Genomic DNA, 14,159 nt, shown 5'->3' on the forward strand with positions numbered 1-14,159 from the left:
TGCGTATTATTGTAGCACAATGGACCTGTTAGTCGTGCTAATGAGACTGTAGGTACAGTACACCTTCCATCCTAGATGCGGTCACACCAAGTGGTAACAGGGCTGCATCCAGACTCACTGTTTATGTAATATACATACATACATACATACACATGGATGGGCAATTAGAGTAACATGAACAGCTGCATGCATTATGGTAGTGACGATTCGTTGACATAGAGAAAATGTTTTCTTGTGTAGAGTTGATCAGTGATGAGGATCAGGAAGTTGCACAGAAGTTTTATGATGATTTGGGTCAGCTGGCAGTGGATGGAGGGTACAGATGTTTTGGACATGTTGGTGGAATATTTGTGTTTGTTGTTTGGCCTTCTGGTTTGGTTTTGAGTGATGTGTTGTTCCTTGTACAGTCTAGATTCACTGGCTGACTGACACTCACACACACCACGCACACACACACACACACACACACACACACACACACACACACACACACACACACACACACACACCGTTGACTCTTTCATTAAATTCTCTGTAGAGTTTCTGTTTCTGTTGTGACTCTTGAGGGGACCGAGTGTCGGATGGTCGAGTTAGGTCAAGTGGCTGACAAGACCGGTGGTCAGGTAGTCAACATTCTATTCATCCACTCAAACAATTACTGCAAGTACATCATGCCCATGTGTTAGGTGAGTGTCGTCGATCCACTGAAACTGACACAGGAGTTCAGCAACATGCTACAAAACCCGGTGATCGCAACCAACGTGATTGCAACTCTCATCCTCCACAGTGGCCTGTGAGCCTTTACACTCCCCTTCTCAATATATTTACCTCATTGGCATGTATACTGCATTTCAAGGTATTTTCGTAACGAGGAGGCTGTGGATAATCGAGTTACACGCAATGTGGGCAATGTAACCGCTGATAGCGAGCTCTCGTTTGAGTATGGAGTGAGGAGTACGTCGCGAACGACATCGCCAGCAACTGAAGCTGCGAAACAACCGGAAGTGAAAATACGAGTTACGGATGTCGATCAAGAGAATGCTGATCGGGGAGAGCCTATGGAAGTTGTTAGTGCAGTAGATAAGGGAGAGCCAATGGGAGTTGGTAGTGCATTAGAGGAGGGATCTGATGCTACTGATGGGCCACCTCCTGTGACCCGGCTGTCCGAACTGCCGTTTCAACTACAAATGCAGTACACTGGCATTGACGGTTCGAAGTCATTGAGAGTTATGTCGAAATCACAACCAGTCACTAAAGACAGAGAAGTTGCTGAACGAGGTAACACCAATTGCTTGTCTGTTGACTTACTGGTGTGTGTGTGTGTGTGTGTGTGTGTGTGTGTGTGTGTGTGTGTGTGTGTGTGTGTGAGAGTGTGTGTGTGTCACTGTGTGTGTGTGTGTGTGTGTGTAGATCTTAATCTCGGTGTGATCGGCGTCCATGCTGCAAAGACTGCTGCCAATCTGGCAATAGAAGGCAACTACACGGATTCAAGAATGTCGGCCATGTCTCAGCAACGCCTCGTGCAACGCTGGAGGTTAACTTAATAATCAGATTCAAACCACAATGTTTTACATCAATAGTGACTTAAGTTGTTTGTTGTTTGTGTGTCTCTATAGTCGTAAGACTGACAACAGGGATGGATATGTCAACTGGTATGCAAACCTTGCGCCCATGGAATTCCAGCTTAGACGAAACCAAACGGTAAGCGCCAGTACTATAAGCACCAGTACAATACGCACCAGTACCAATACACTAAGCACCAGTACAGTAACTTGACGTGCTACTAGGCCACCTGTTCCACACAGATGTACTGGCTTGTCTGTTATTCTTGACTACCTGCTTGTTAACTGTTAAATGCTAATTTAACCTCTTGCCACACAGTGTGTGTATATTTATTTACTAGCTTGATTTCCTTACAGGGTTGTGGTGGAAACCCTAAATGTGGTTTTTCTTTTTTTTTATGGAATTAGTCAGTCTGGTTGCGGTAATTAGTCAGTGGAATAACCTTGATGTATAGACAGACATCTGGTGTGATGCAAAGTGCCCAAAGAGTCTTCCATTGTATAGAATGAACGACGTGCTCTAGACGGGCGTTCATACAGTGATGATGAAGACGAAATGGATGGGTACGCGTGTATGGCCCCCCCACTACCTGCACTACCAACGTCGCGCGCCCTCACGCTCCCCGGGGGACTCAGCGCGCATGGAGGCGCAAAGAAACTCGCAACGAAAAAGGCTCTGGTAGGGAGCAGACTCACCCGTTCAAACACCAACGAGATTCGCTAAGCAAAATGTCGTTTCTAGAACCGCAGACGGGATTGTAGCGACGAGACTGCGACGCTCATCTACCGCATGAGGTCGACGTCGAGCCGCTCGTTTGTGCCCTCGGACGACGAAGAGCAACAACAACAACCGCGGATACCTCCGCGGCCCTCGAGAGCAAGACGGAGCAAGTCGGACGACACCGGACCGAAGGAATCGACCGTTTAGGACGTCTAAACGCGAGTGTATCGCGCCTTTTATCGACCGCCTAGAAAGTTTGCTTAGTAGCTAGAACCGTCGACGTTTAATCCGTCATGTTGCGCGTCATTTCTCTCTCTCATTTTGCGGCCGCATGCGTGCACGTGTGCTTGACATGTGGCTTCCTAACGTGCAGCCTCGCGAACACGTGCAGCGGCATATGCGCGGGCGCCTGCCGATTTAGAATGCCGAATAAAACACTTAACTAACTAACTGACGGTGGGCGTGTTCACACGCCTCACCTACTAATTGTGCCTACATCAGCTGCTCGGGGTTAGAAGGGCATGTGCACCGGTCGAGTGATGAGGTCGACAGTTTTCCGCGTCTTTGTCATCCTTCCTGCGCTTCTCTCTTCTCTATGCGCGACGTCGGCGTCAACTAGCGAGCGTCTAAAGCGAGCAGAGCATCGTGAGCGCATAATGAGAACGCTAGACATCAATGAAAACGACGTTTTGCAGCGGATGCAGGCGGTTAGGAAGGCTCGTCGACCTCCGCAGTACATGCTGAGAGTCTATCGCAAATACAGCGCGCTCTCGGACGGCGTTCAGCGCACAATTGTGGCGTTTTTCGACCGGGGTAAGCTTAGGGTTGCTCGTTTTCTGTCTCGACGCGCGAAGTTTGTCTTACTCTCTTGTTTTCTTGAGGTTCCAACGTGTCGGGCGGTGATGTCACTGAACAGAGGTTGACGTTTGATGCTGTCGTTCATGGTGCGAATGACTCAACGGTTACAAGGATTCGATCGGCCCGCATCCGGCTTCACTTGCTCGAGCCGGCGCGTCGAGGCGTCCGCTACCGCGTCGGCGTGCACGCAGAGATGCCAAACGGCGAGCGTTTGCTCTGCTATTCCAACCCCGCCGCGAAACAGTCTCGGCAATGGCTTCAGATGGAGGTCGGTCGATGCATCAACGCATGGCATCAGAGAATGGGTAGTGTACACAAGGAGGTCCAATTTGTTGTGCAAGCAGAGGAGCTGAGCAAGGGGCGCAGTCCGAGGCCGGTGCGTTTCTCGAGCAGTGCTAGAGTATCACCGCATACTGCGATGCTGATTCTGTTTGAGGAAGACGGCATTGGGAAACTTCCGTCTGGCTTGCAGCAATCACAAATTCACGGTGTTACGAAACGCAGCATGACGGTAACTAGAAGCGCAACAGTACATACATGGAAAGGAAGGAAGAGTGTGTGTCGAAAGCGGCCGCTTCATGTTAACTTCAGAGATCTCGGATGGAACACGTGGATCATAGCGCCAAAGGGATATGACGCGAACTACTGCGCTGGGGAGTGTCCGTACCCGCTAGGGCAACAGTTTCAACCATCACAACATGCTGTGATTCAGACTTTGCTGCGACATGCTCGTCCTAAGATTAAGATTCCTCCCTCCTGCTGCGTGCCAGCAGAACTCCTGCCAACCAGTTTGCTGTACTATGACTCGCATGGCAGTGTTACCTTCCAGCAGTTCTATAATGACATGGTGGTGGGAAGTTGCGCGTGCAGGTAGCAGCTGCTGCCGGTGTTGGGGTGAGGAATAATGCAAGACGTCATTATATTGGGACATACGCGGTGGCTGATATATGAACTACGAATTACGTTTATAAAAACTTTAGTATCATCGAAAATCAGTAGAGTTTGAGTTGTTCATCCACATTGGATATTGTATACAATATGTTGTAGTTCAGGTGTAATCACTAGACTAATCTAATAGAAATAAAAGGTAAACAGATGAAATGAGAGCAAAAGAGATAAACTCCAGAAGTCTAGGAGGTACTTACAGTACTATTAATGTCTCTAGTATTGTCGTCTAGACACTGCAGTTTCAGGTGACAAGCTACTTCGAATCAAGAAAACTCCTGGTTCCGCACTCAGTCTCTGTCTAGTGACTCCCTTCACGGATTTCTTTCCTCTTGGTTTCTCTTCTTGGTGTTGCTTAGACTGTAGGCGTAAAACAGTTACCTAATGTGTGACAGTATATGGAGAGATATGAATGTATGTACATGTGCACTTCTGGGTGCTGAGGTGGTTCGGGAGTGAATGAGAGGGAGAGACGTTCGGCTGCTTTCTGTGAGTCTTGTACTGTACAGCTCGCCTTTGAGTTCATCTACTTGTGCCTCCAGCTTTTCTCTCCTGACCCGCTCAAGTTGCAATTGACTTGTCAAATCATCAATTATTCTACACCATAACAACAAGTAGGTAAACTGAACCTGTTAGCTGTCACTGTCAACAAGGTGTGAAAAAGTAAACTGACAGACACAATGACAGCCAACAGACTCTAAGTTGCGTCTATTTCTCTTCTACTTTGCTTCTTGCTACCTCCTTGACTTACAAGTGCAGTGCACATTAATTTCTTAACTTAATTATGTGCTTTGCTACTCTTTGGTTATTATATGTTGACTTCTGTACTCAGAGGGAGTAATGAGACAGCTGTTATTTACACTAGTTAAGTACAAAAGCCACAGCTTTTAGGCTTCAGTGTTATTAGCAGATGAAAGTACTGTTATGAAATGTAAATGTAATTACACCATAGTAACATCTACATGTCATTTGGTCAGTAATCTTAGTGAAGAAATGTAGTTACCAGATCTGTATCCATTATGTCTCTACACTAGAAGACAAGAGGCCACTGGGAAAGATGGGTGAGCTGATAGCCTGGTGTGGTACCCTAGTAACCTACATCAATAATATCAACACTGCAAGCAGCAATATGTTTTGAGCAAAGAAGCAGCGTCAGGGACACACCAACAACAACCCCTTCCTACACCTTGATTTGAAGATCATGGGAGTAAACACTGTTATCATAACATCACTAAACTATAAGGAAACAGCATTCCACATGCAGACTTATGAATCAGCACATCCTGAGGTCATATTGTGACATCATTCTTGGTAGTCACTTAATAAATTACAGTTTCTCATGCATATGGACAATGCCCTATGCATAAGCATAAAGCTCATTGCAAGAGAGAAGGGAACAAAGTACGATGAAGGGGTGAAGCACAGTGAGGATGGCATTTAGTTAATACAACTGCAGACAAAACATGACGAAACTGGGAGATTCAGCCAGCCGATGAAAGTATGTGGTCAGCAATGAGACACATGGTATGCAAAAAAATTCTAGAGCTGTTACTTGTGCTCCAAATGACCAGATGTGATAGTCCAACCACAAGGGCAACATAGAGACCAACCACATAGATAACAACCTGGTTCCCAAAACGTACAGGAACAGGGAAAGAAACTGGAAACCCACTAAAGAACCAACTAATAGCCATATGTGTCAAACGCTTGAACCCTTGTTTTATATATAGTAAGGTACACTACCAGACAGCGTCAGTCTGCTTCTAGGAATTTGAAGAAATCTGTTTAAGTAGTTAAGAAGCTACAAACAGCTTTCATTCCTAGAATCAGGATCTCCAATATAGCTCACTCCAATTAACATCTAATATGATGAATATGATGATGGGATGCCATAATTCTTGTGCATTTTGAAACAGAAGGTTGAGTAGATATGGAGAGTAGTGCTTGACTGTTAATTAATGGCCATTCCATCTTGCTTGATTGCACGTTTCATTTTGCATTTCCCATCTGTGCTCCCTCCTTGGTCTCTATAGACTCCATGTAGTCTCACTAGGGCATGTGACTATTGAGCAAACTATTGTTCCATGTAATGATCATCTCTTGTATTGTGGCTATAGCTGGTAACAGGTTGGTGCACCAGAGCTTGTACCTGTTCTTAGAACTATATGATGTTTTTGTTCCTCTTTGCTCTCTAATATGAGGAGGATGCGTGGGACAACTGTCAGGGGAATAACCGCAATACAAACAATTACCCTGTTACATCATTTTACACAAACCAGTGAGTAGTTTCATTTCCATAGAAATGCATACTCAGTCTTTGTCATTCTAACACCCACATCTGGATATCCCTCTTAATTAAATTCATGGACTGAAGGAATCCGTGGAATGAGAAAGTCATGAAGGAATCTTGGACAACAGATAGGCATGCAGATCAATTATAAGAGCAATGAAAAATCATGAAATACGACGAAGAGAAAAATTAACGGCAGCTTTATAGTCCAACAGCTACTCCCTTGGTTGTTTAACATATTGGGTGATGGGTGACTTGCAGTGGACTACTTAACATCTGAACACATTGGCCAAGAGGTCGCATAACACTGAGAGATGTTCAATGAGGTCGAGTTAAAGCCTACGGAAGGAAAGAAGACAATGGGTTCTTGTTGGATAGAGCTTTCAACACTCTGTCTACTAGAAATGAATTAGAACTCTCCGTATTTAACCCGAGGTGCACATGCACTAGGGTTACAGTAATACTGCTGTGGACCACCCGGCGGGTGGACAGACAGTTGGAATGCAGCACAGGTGCTCTTAATTAGCAGCACACTGTACACCTGGCAGTCCAATCACGTGTGTCCTTAAAGGAACATTCGGCCACATGCGCTAGCATGTTGCGCCCCACATAAACCTTTGATTGTTGGTTACCGACAATCAAATAACCGACAATCAAATTGAGACATTTAACGCATTTGCAGAACAAGATATGCTTGACGTATGCTTTTAACTGATTAAATGATAACTTCTATTGGACGCGTTTGTAACTTTTTCGATCGGGATTCCAACTTCTACTATGTCTACCCTAGATCGCAATCTACAAAGCGTGCTGTTTGGTTCGGTAGCTGAAACACCTATGCACAACTTACTCATACTTATCAGGCAGGCAACGCTTCTAGATCGTGACGTTGAAGAGGGTTTTCTCACCATCACGTGTAACATCACATGACATGGACAGCATGTCCGTGATTCCGTGGATGCGCGGTGGACGCCGAAACAGATCCGGACAGCGGACACCGATACCGCTAGCCTCCTTATCCTTTTAGCAGTGTTCGTGTGTGACAGACTACGCATGAGCAACTGTTTTTACCACACACCGAAGGGGACCCTTTCGTAAAACTGGACTCAACCGTTGCAGTTCTTGTCACTTCCATCAGTCATGACCAGCGCATGCAGCCATTGCTTTTTTTTGCTGCAAATGTACGTTAGCACGCATCTCTGAAATGTTGCGCTAACACAAATCTCTGTTGCCTAAGCTAGCAGCTGAGGGTTTAGCACTTTAGTGCTTCTTTATTGCATTAGTTGTCCTAGATATATAGCTAGCTACTAACTGTAACTACTACACACTTGATTTAGAATTGCTAAGACTCGTAATGTTTACAAATAGTTTTACCTACTTAGCATACACTGTGTGTAGCAACTTGTCATTCATCTGTCTGTCTATCTGTCTGTCTGTTTGTCTGTCTGTCTATCTGTCTGTCCATCCATCTGTCTGTCTGTTTGTCTGTCTGCATGCAATACGGCTTACCTTGCACTTTCAGTATCCTGTTCTTTCTGTCTCTTCTCGTCCTCCAACAAGCCACCCAACTGGTGATAATTGGTCTTCGCCATTTCCAACAGCTTTGTCAGCTCTTCGAGTCTGTGAAGTGCTCTTTCTGCCAAAACAAAAGAAAGAACAACATTATTATGACATCAACAGTAAGCTTAAGAGCAAAGTGTACCCTGAGACTGTTCATCACACTCCATCTGGGCATCTTCACTAGGCTCTTCATCTAAACAGAGTCACATCATTTGTGTGTGTTTGTTGTTGTTGTTGTTGTTGTGTGCGTGTGTGTGCATGCATGCATGTGTGCGTGGTGTGTGTGTGTGTGTGTGTGTGTGTGTGTGTGTGTGCGCGCACGCACGTGTGCCTGCAAACACACGCTCACATGTGCACAGATACCTCAAGCCTAAAAACAGTTCATTAAGTTCACTGGCATTTGTTGTGGCTGTATGTCATCTAATATATGTACTCAGAATAGATACAGATGTGTGGGTAACCACTGTTATGATGCTCATCGTCCCACCTGGTTCACTGCCCAAGAGACTGGCACAACCTAGTTGGCCATAGCGTCTAGCAACATCTCTAGGAGTCTCTCCTGCTGCATTTAGGAGGCTCACTAACGTCAAAAATGGAAATGTTACCAAACAATGAACAAGAGATGATAAACAAAATAGACAGACAGACAGACAGACAGACAGACAAACAACAGACAGACAGACAGACAGACAAACAACAGACAGAAAGACAGACAAACAACAGACAGAAAGACAACTAAACAAACAGACACACAAACAAACATACAGACAGACAAACAACAGACAGACAAATAGACAGACAGACAAACAACAGACAGAAAGACAGACAGACAAATAGACAGACAGACAGCAAAGACCATGCACACTACATTCAGCCACACTTACTATCAGCTCCCATCTCCATCAACCACCGTACACATTCTACGTGTCCATTCCCGGCAGCTACACAAGAACAACAAAACATCATTTACCATCACCCTACTCATCAACCCTCACAAGCTCATGCCACCAACCTTTATGAGCAGGAGTGCAGTTCGTGTCATCTCTGTCATTAACACCAGCAATACCTCTTGATACAAGTGACTGTAGTACCTGGAGATCGCCTTGGTAGGCAGCCATATGAGCAGGATACACAGTACCTTTAAATACAACCATCCACACAAGTTAGAACACAAAGGCATGAATACACGCACGTGTGCACGCCTGCACACACACACACACACACACACACACACACACACACACACACACATACACACACACAAACAAACATACACACACACACACACACACACACACACACACACACACACAAACATACACACACACACACACACAAACAAACATACACACAAACATCCACACACACACACACACACACACACACACACACACACATACACACACACACACACACACACACACACACACACACACACACACACACACACACACACACACACACACACACACACACACCAGAGCATGTTATACCTTTGTCATCGCCGCCATGTTCCAGATCCCACTCTGTCAAGCAAATGTATTGGTTACTGTAACTCCCAAATTTTAAACGTAAACTTACTGTGTTTGGTTGAGAGATGCATCCCTCCAATACAATAGTCTAGTGTATTGTGAGATGCATCCCTCCAATACAATAGTCTAGTGTATTGTGAGATGCATCCTCCAATACAATAGTCTAGTGTATTGTGAGATGCATCCCTCCAATACAATAGTCTAGTGTATTGTGAGATGCATCCCTCCAATACAATAGTCTAGTGTATTGTGAGATGCATCCCTCCAATACAATAGTCTAGTGTATTGTGAGATGCATCCCTCCAATACAATAGTCTAGTGTATTGTGAGATGCATCCCTCCAATACAATAGTCTAGTGTCTTGTGAGATGCATCCCTCCAATACAATAGTCTAGTACAAGTCCAAAAACATTTTGAGAAAATGATGGGTATGTAGGGATGGGTATGTACTTATGTCATTTATGCCCATCTCCTACATCACATTCACAACTGCTGCAAGCGATATAGGTAAAAAGAGTGTGATGTAGGAGATGGGCATAAATGACATAAGTACATACCCATCCCTACATACCCATCCCTACATACCCATCCCTACATACCCATCATTTTCTCAAAATGTTTTTGGACTTGTTTCATATATTTTTGGACTTGTTTCATACATTTTTAGATGGAAATGGCAGTTTTAGTACACAGAGTGCTTAGCATTTTGAACATGTGAGAATACTTTCATGTTCAAAACCCCAGGACAGACCACGTGGAGGTGTCACTCTCTGTTGGCCCCCCCCTCCCTCCCACCCTAGGCCACGAATTCCAAGCTGTAATTATACGCTGCACATCCCAGTTTAGCTACGGTATATCTTTTCAAGTGACCTTTAGCCTGGCTGACAAAAGTGAAATGTGAAATGTGAAAGAATAAATCAGGTTTTTTACTTGCCGATAGCTGGCTTCTGAGGCGCTTAGTGTCAGCAATGATAGTCTGTTTAGACTTGTGTAGTTTGAAATGGAAATAACAGTTCTAGTAAACGTGTGCAGCTCGGCCGGAATTTCAATCTTTGATTGCATCTCTAAACAACTCCCACGTTACGCTCAGCATACACAGAAGTACGTAGCAGCTGACGAATGTACGTAATAACACTGATTGCATCTATAAACAACTCCCATTACCTAGGGTTCCACGGAAGAGATACACGCTTACATGCACAGAGAGGCAGACAGGACGCCGCACCGTCGAACATAGTCGTACATGTTCAACTACACGCAACTGTAAGCAGCATGTAGCAGCAGGTGGAAGTAGAAGCTATGCTTCCAAACGGTAGTCACATGTACACACGTGACCGGAACAACATGGCGTTGTGGGAAGCAGTACTTGGAATAGCATGGCAGCAGTTGACTGATACAAGGTGACTTTGCACATTTCTAGCTGGTGGGTCAGTGCAATTCTTCGGACAAGAGTGAATCGTTTGGTGTGACTCTTGTTGTTGTAGCTGCTTCGAGTGAGGCGCTAGCCTGGCTGACAAAAGTGAAATGAGAAAAGTGAAATGTGAAATGTGAAAGAATAAATCGGGTTTTTTACTTGCCGATAGCTGGCTTCTGAGGCGCTTAGTGTCAGCGGTGATAGTCTGGCTACCATTAGGAACGTTTGAAGTTGAGTGCTACGTGGGTCCGAGATCTCTGTAATGAGTTCTGAGAGATCCGGTTCGAATGCGTTTGGATACTTTTGTATGGGGCACCATTTTAGATTCTTCGCATCCCTACACCTAGGTAGTGCTACCGCACTCCCTGATATTGTGAGATGCATCCCTCCAATACAATAGTCTAGTGTATTGTAAGGAGCCTGGTACCAGTGTGCCAGTTAACTTTGCCAAACGCCAATTGGTTTTGACTCTTCCTAACTTTATGTTGTGTGTGTGTGTGTGTGTGTGTGTGTGTGTGTGTGTGTGTGTGTGTGTGTGTGTGTGCACGCGTGCTAGGTTGCATTATAGTTCGCATTGTCGTTGCATTTTAGTTGTGTCGTAGTTTGCTTGTAATTTGCCTTGTGCTTTTGCTGACAGTTCTGGAAAATATATATTGGTGAGATGCATCCCTCCAATACAACAGTCCCAATCTAAATAATATATATATATATATATATATATATATATATATATTTATTTATTTCGACACTTCTGTGAGGAATTCGTTCACTCCCTCTCACCTTATTAATGCCGCCATAAAAGCTGGTGCTGCTGCTGAGGCTGGGGAAGTGGACAAAAAGATGAACGGCATCTTGCTAACGTTTCAAGTTATGGCTGTTTGTTCTACCCTCTTGAGATGGAATCATACGGAGTATGGGCTGCACATAGTCTGGAGGTGTTGAGATCAGTTGTAAAGAAGTCTCTTCTATCATCTGGCTTGTCTCTGGGCCAAGCTTCCAGGCAATTTCATGAACAGTTATCTGTTCGTTTATGGCAGTATAACTCAAGACTGATTAGTGACTATCTACCTAATTATTATGACTTAGACTCTTTGTGCTTCCGTCCTTAGGGCGGATATGCGTTATTTGTGTTATCTGTATTATATACAAATATATGGGTGTCACTCAATACATATATATATATATATATATATATATATATATATATATATATATATATATATATATATATATATATATATATATATTTTAATAAAAATTATATATATAAAAAAAAAATATATATATACATACATATGTATATATATATATATATATATATATATATATATATATATATATATATATATATATATATACTAGATATATGACCCGTCCTTCGTACGGGCAGAGTACTGTACTGTTATGACTAAAGACTCAGTTTGAGCGTGTGTAGACACGTCATGTGTAATTTTCTTAGTAGAAATTGACACACTCCCTGTGTGGATTCACTTCAAAAGACTGGTGTGGGCGTCTGTTCGAATAAACTGGAATGTGCTAATTAGTTAATATCCCATTGAAGACAAATGAAAACTTAACCGAGTGTCCCATTCCGAGAAATTTGCAGCGACTTTCCCATTCAGAGATATATATCTGGGCAACGGAAACTTGAAAGTCATGTGCAGTTTCTTACTCACCCATAGGATACATGCAGTAGCTTGACATGCAGGCATGCATGATTCAGCTCACTGTTTGCTCTTTGTTTTTGGTGTTTTCACAATCCCAGTGTAGCGCTCGGTGCAGGAAATGTGTAGATTGGATTCAGTGCAAATGCAGTCACACGTCTCTTCAGTGAGTCTTCTCGGAGCCATTTCAACAGTCCCATTGGATATAATCATCACTTCGAAGACATTGCTGACGTTGCAGGAAACAGGCGTATCGAATGTGGCAGGTATTCGGCGAGCGTACTCGGAAAAACCAAAGGTAGGCGTATTTCTAGATACCCAGATATCCTACACAAAAATATCTTGTCGTTTTTGACGTCGCCGGTAATAAATCACACGCTCCGTGCATACCGTCCAAGGTCAGCTTAATTTGGTGGAGGTCCAATGAGCCGTTCCAGAGTAATTCGCTTGCAAGTGAAGGCGGGTCCTCCTGGAATATTTTAGAATATACTCAGCATGTTTCCAATCTATATGCACTGACCATTACTAAGTGGACCTCTCCGTCTTTGCTCTGGACGTAGTTTGATGTTATCCAATGCACGCGAGTAGAGGCGGGTCCTCCTGGGGTATTATAGAATATACTCAGCACGTTTCCAACCTACCTATGCACTAAACAATATTTCTTTTCAGAACTCTTATCTTTTTGCTTTGAATGTAGTTTGATGTTTAAGATAAAAAAATCAACTACAGCTTGCTCAAATAATGCAGTCTGATGGGTAGCTGTAGTATTGTGACGTAACAATGGCATGTGAACAAACAATGGATATTGAAAGTGAGCATTGCACTCTTAGTTATGAGAAAACAAAATTACCCTGGGAGATTGAGCTCACGTAACAGAACTTCCCTCAAATTGAGTCTATCAGGGGCATTCAGTCTCCTTTCTGAACAACGAACGGCACTGTCATTCTACATTGCACCCCCAAAAGGGGACCCGACTAAAAAAGCTTGAAGACAACGCCACCCTGCCCATGTCATTACCCATGCCGAATTACGCCCGTACCCCAAATTCTAGCCTCGTGCATGATCCGGTCTAGCCGGCTATTGAACTTATACATATATACAGACTTGGACAAAATTATAGGGACACCCCACTGTGGGTATGTAGTAACACAATAATTAGATCACAGTTTACCAACTATCAATATTCCTAAGAACTCAATAGTTACCGCTTTGATTGTTAGGTTTCTTGAGAATACTGTAGACCCTAAACAGTTTTCTTTACATTTCGCATTACAGAAAACGAGACCTAAAAGTGTATGACATCATGACTGCGTAAGCGTGGTAAGTTAGACTCTCTCTGATTTTGTTTAGTGGCTTTTAAAAGCCGGTTTTAATAACACGAAGGAAAATTGAAGCCCTTCACCAGTCCCTCAGTACCGAGTATTCCCGCCTCTCACCCTCCTGATTGCGTCCAGACGTCACAGAACACTTTCTGCCAAGTTCTGGACACGCGCGGCTGGAATCTGTTGCCACGCCTCTTGTAAAGCATTCCAGAGCTCAGCTGCAGTTCTTGGTTGGCGACGGTTGACAGCAGTTTCGATTTCATGCCACAAGTTCTCGATTGGATTCGGATC

General features: G+C 43.9%; 3 protein-coding genes across 3 annotated transcripts in view; 2 read left to right on the forward strand and 1 right to left on the reverse strand.

Annotated features, from left to right (window-relative positions):
• The window catches only part of LOC134197890 (circularly permutated Ras protein 1-like), a 10,158-nt gene extending 7,668 nt beyond the window's left edge, over positions 1–2,490 (forward strand). The window contains exons 10-17 of the mRNA XM_062667244.1: positions 241–316; positions 539–623; positions 687–793; positions 857–1,278; positions 1,411–1,534; positions 1,617–1,701; positions 2,068–2,241; positions 2,305–2,490. Coding sequence (XP_062523228.1) covers positions 241–316; positions 539–623; positions 687–793; positions 857–1,278; positions 1,411–1,534; positions 1,617–1,701; positions 2,068–2,241; positions 2,305–2,490 — 1,259 coding nt within the window. The remainder of the gene's footprint in view (positions 1–240; positions 317–538; positions 624–686; positions 794–856; positions 1,279–1,410; positions 1,535–1,616; positions 1,702–2,067; positions 2,242–2,304) is intronic.
• A 314-nt stretch (positions 2,491–2,804) lies between these two features.
• Positions 2,805–4,109, forward strand: LOC134197899 (bone morphogenetic protein 2-like). The gene is made up of 2 exons (XM_062667255.1): positions 2,805–3,096; positions 3,165–4,109. Exons 1-2 carry the CDS (start codon positions 2,805–2,807, stop codon positions 4,013–4,015), a joined length of 1,143 nt encoding a protein of 380 aa, XP_062523239.1. The 3' UTR covers positions 4,016–4,109.
• Positions 4,110–4,116: 7 nt separating this feature from the next.
• LOC134176525 (ankyrin repeat domain-containing protein 42-like) lies at positions 4,117–9,539 on the reverse strand. The gene is made up of 9 exons (XM_062643193.1): positions 9,518–9,539; positions 9,430–9,462; positions 8,949–9,074; positions 8,821–8,877; positions 8,424–8,516; positions 8,079–8,129; positions 7,886–8,012; positions 4,509–4,683; positions 4,117–4,446 (listed from the first exon to the last, which is right to left on the reverse strand). Exons 1-9 carry the CDS (start codon positions 9,537–9,539, stop codon positions 4,303–4,305), a joined length of 828 nt encoding a protein of 275 aa, XP_062499177.1. The 3' UTR covers positions 4,117–4,302.
• Positions 9,540–14,159: the final 4,620 nt, after the last annotated feature.

Source organism: Corticium candelabrum, chromosome 2 (assembly GCF_963422355.1).
Source record: "Corticium candelabrum chromosome 2, ooCorCand1.1, whole genome shotgun sequence".
Classification (NCBI taxonomy): Eukaryota; Metazoa; Porifera; class Homoscleromorpha; order Homosclerophorida; family Plakinidae; genus Corticium; species Corticium candelabrum.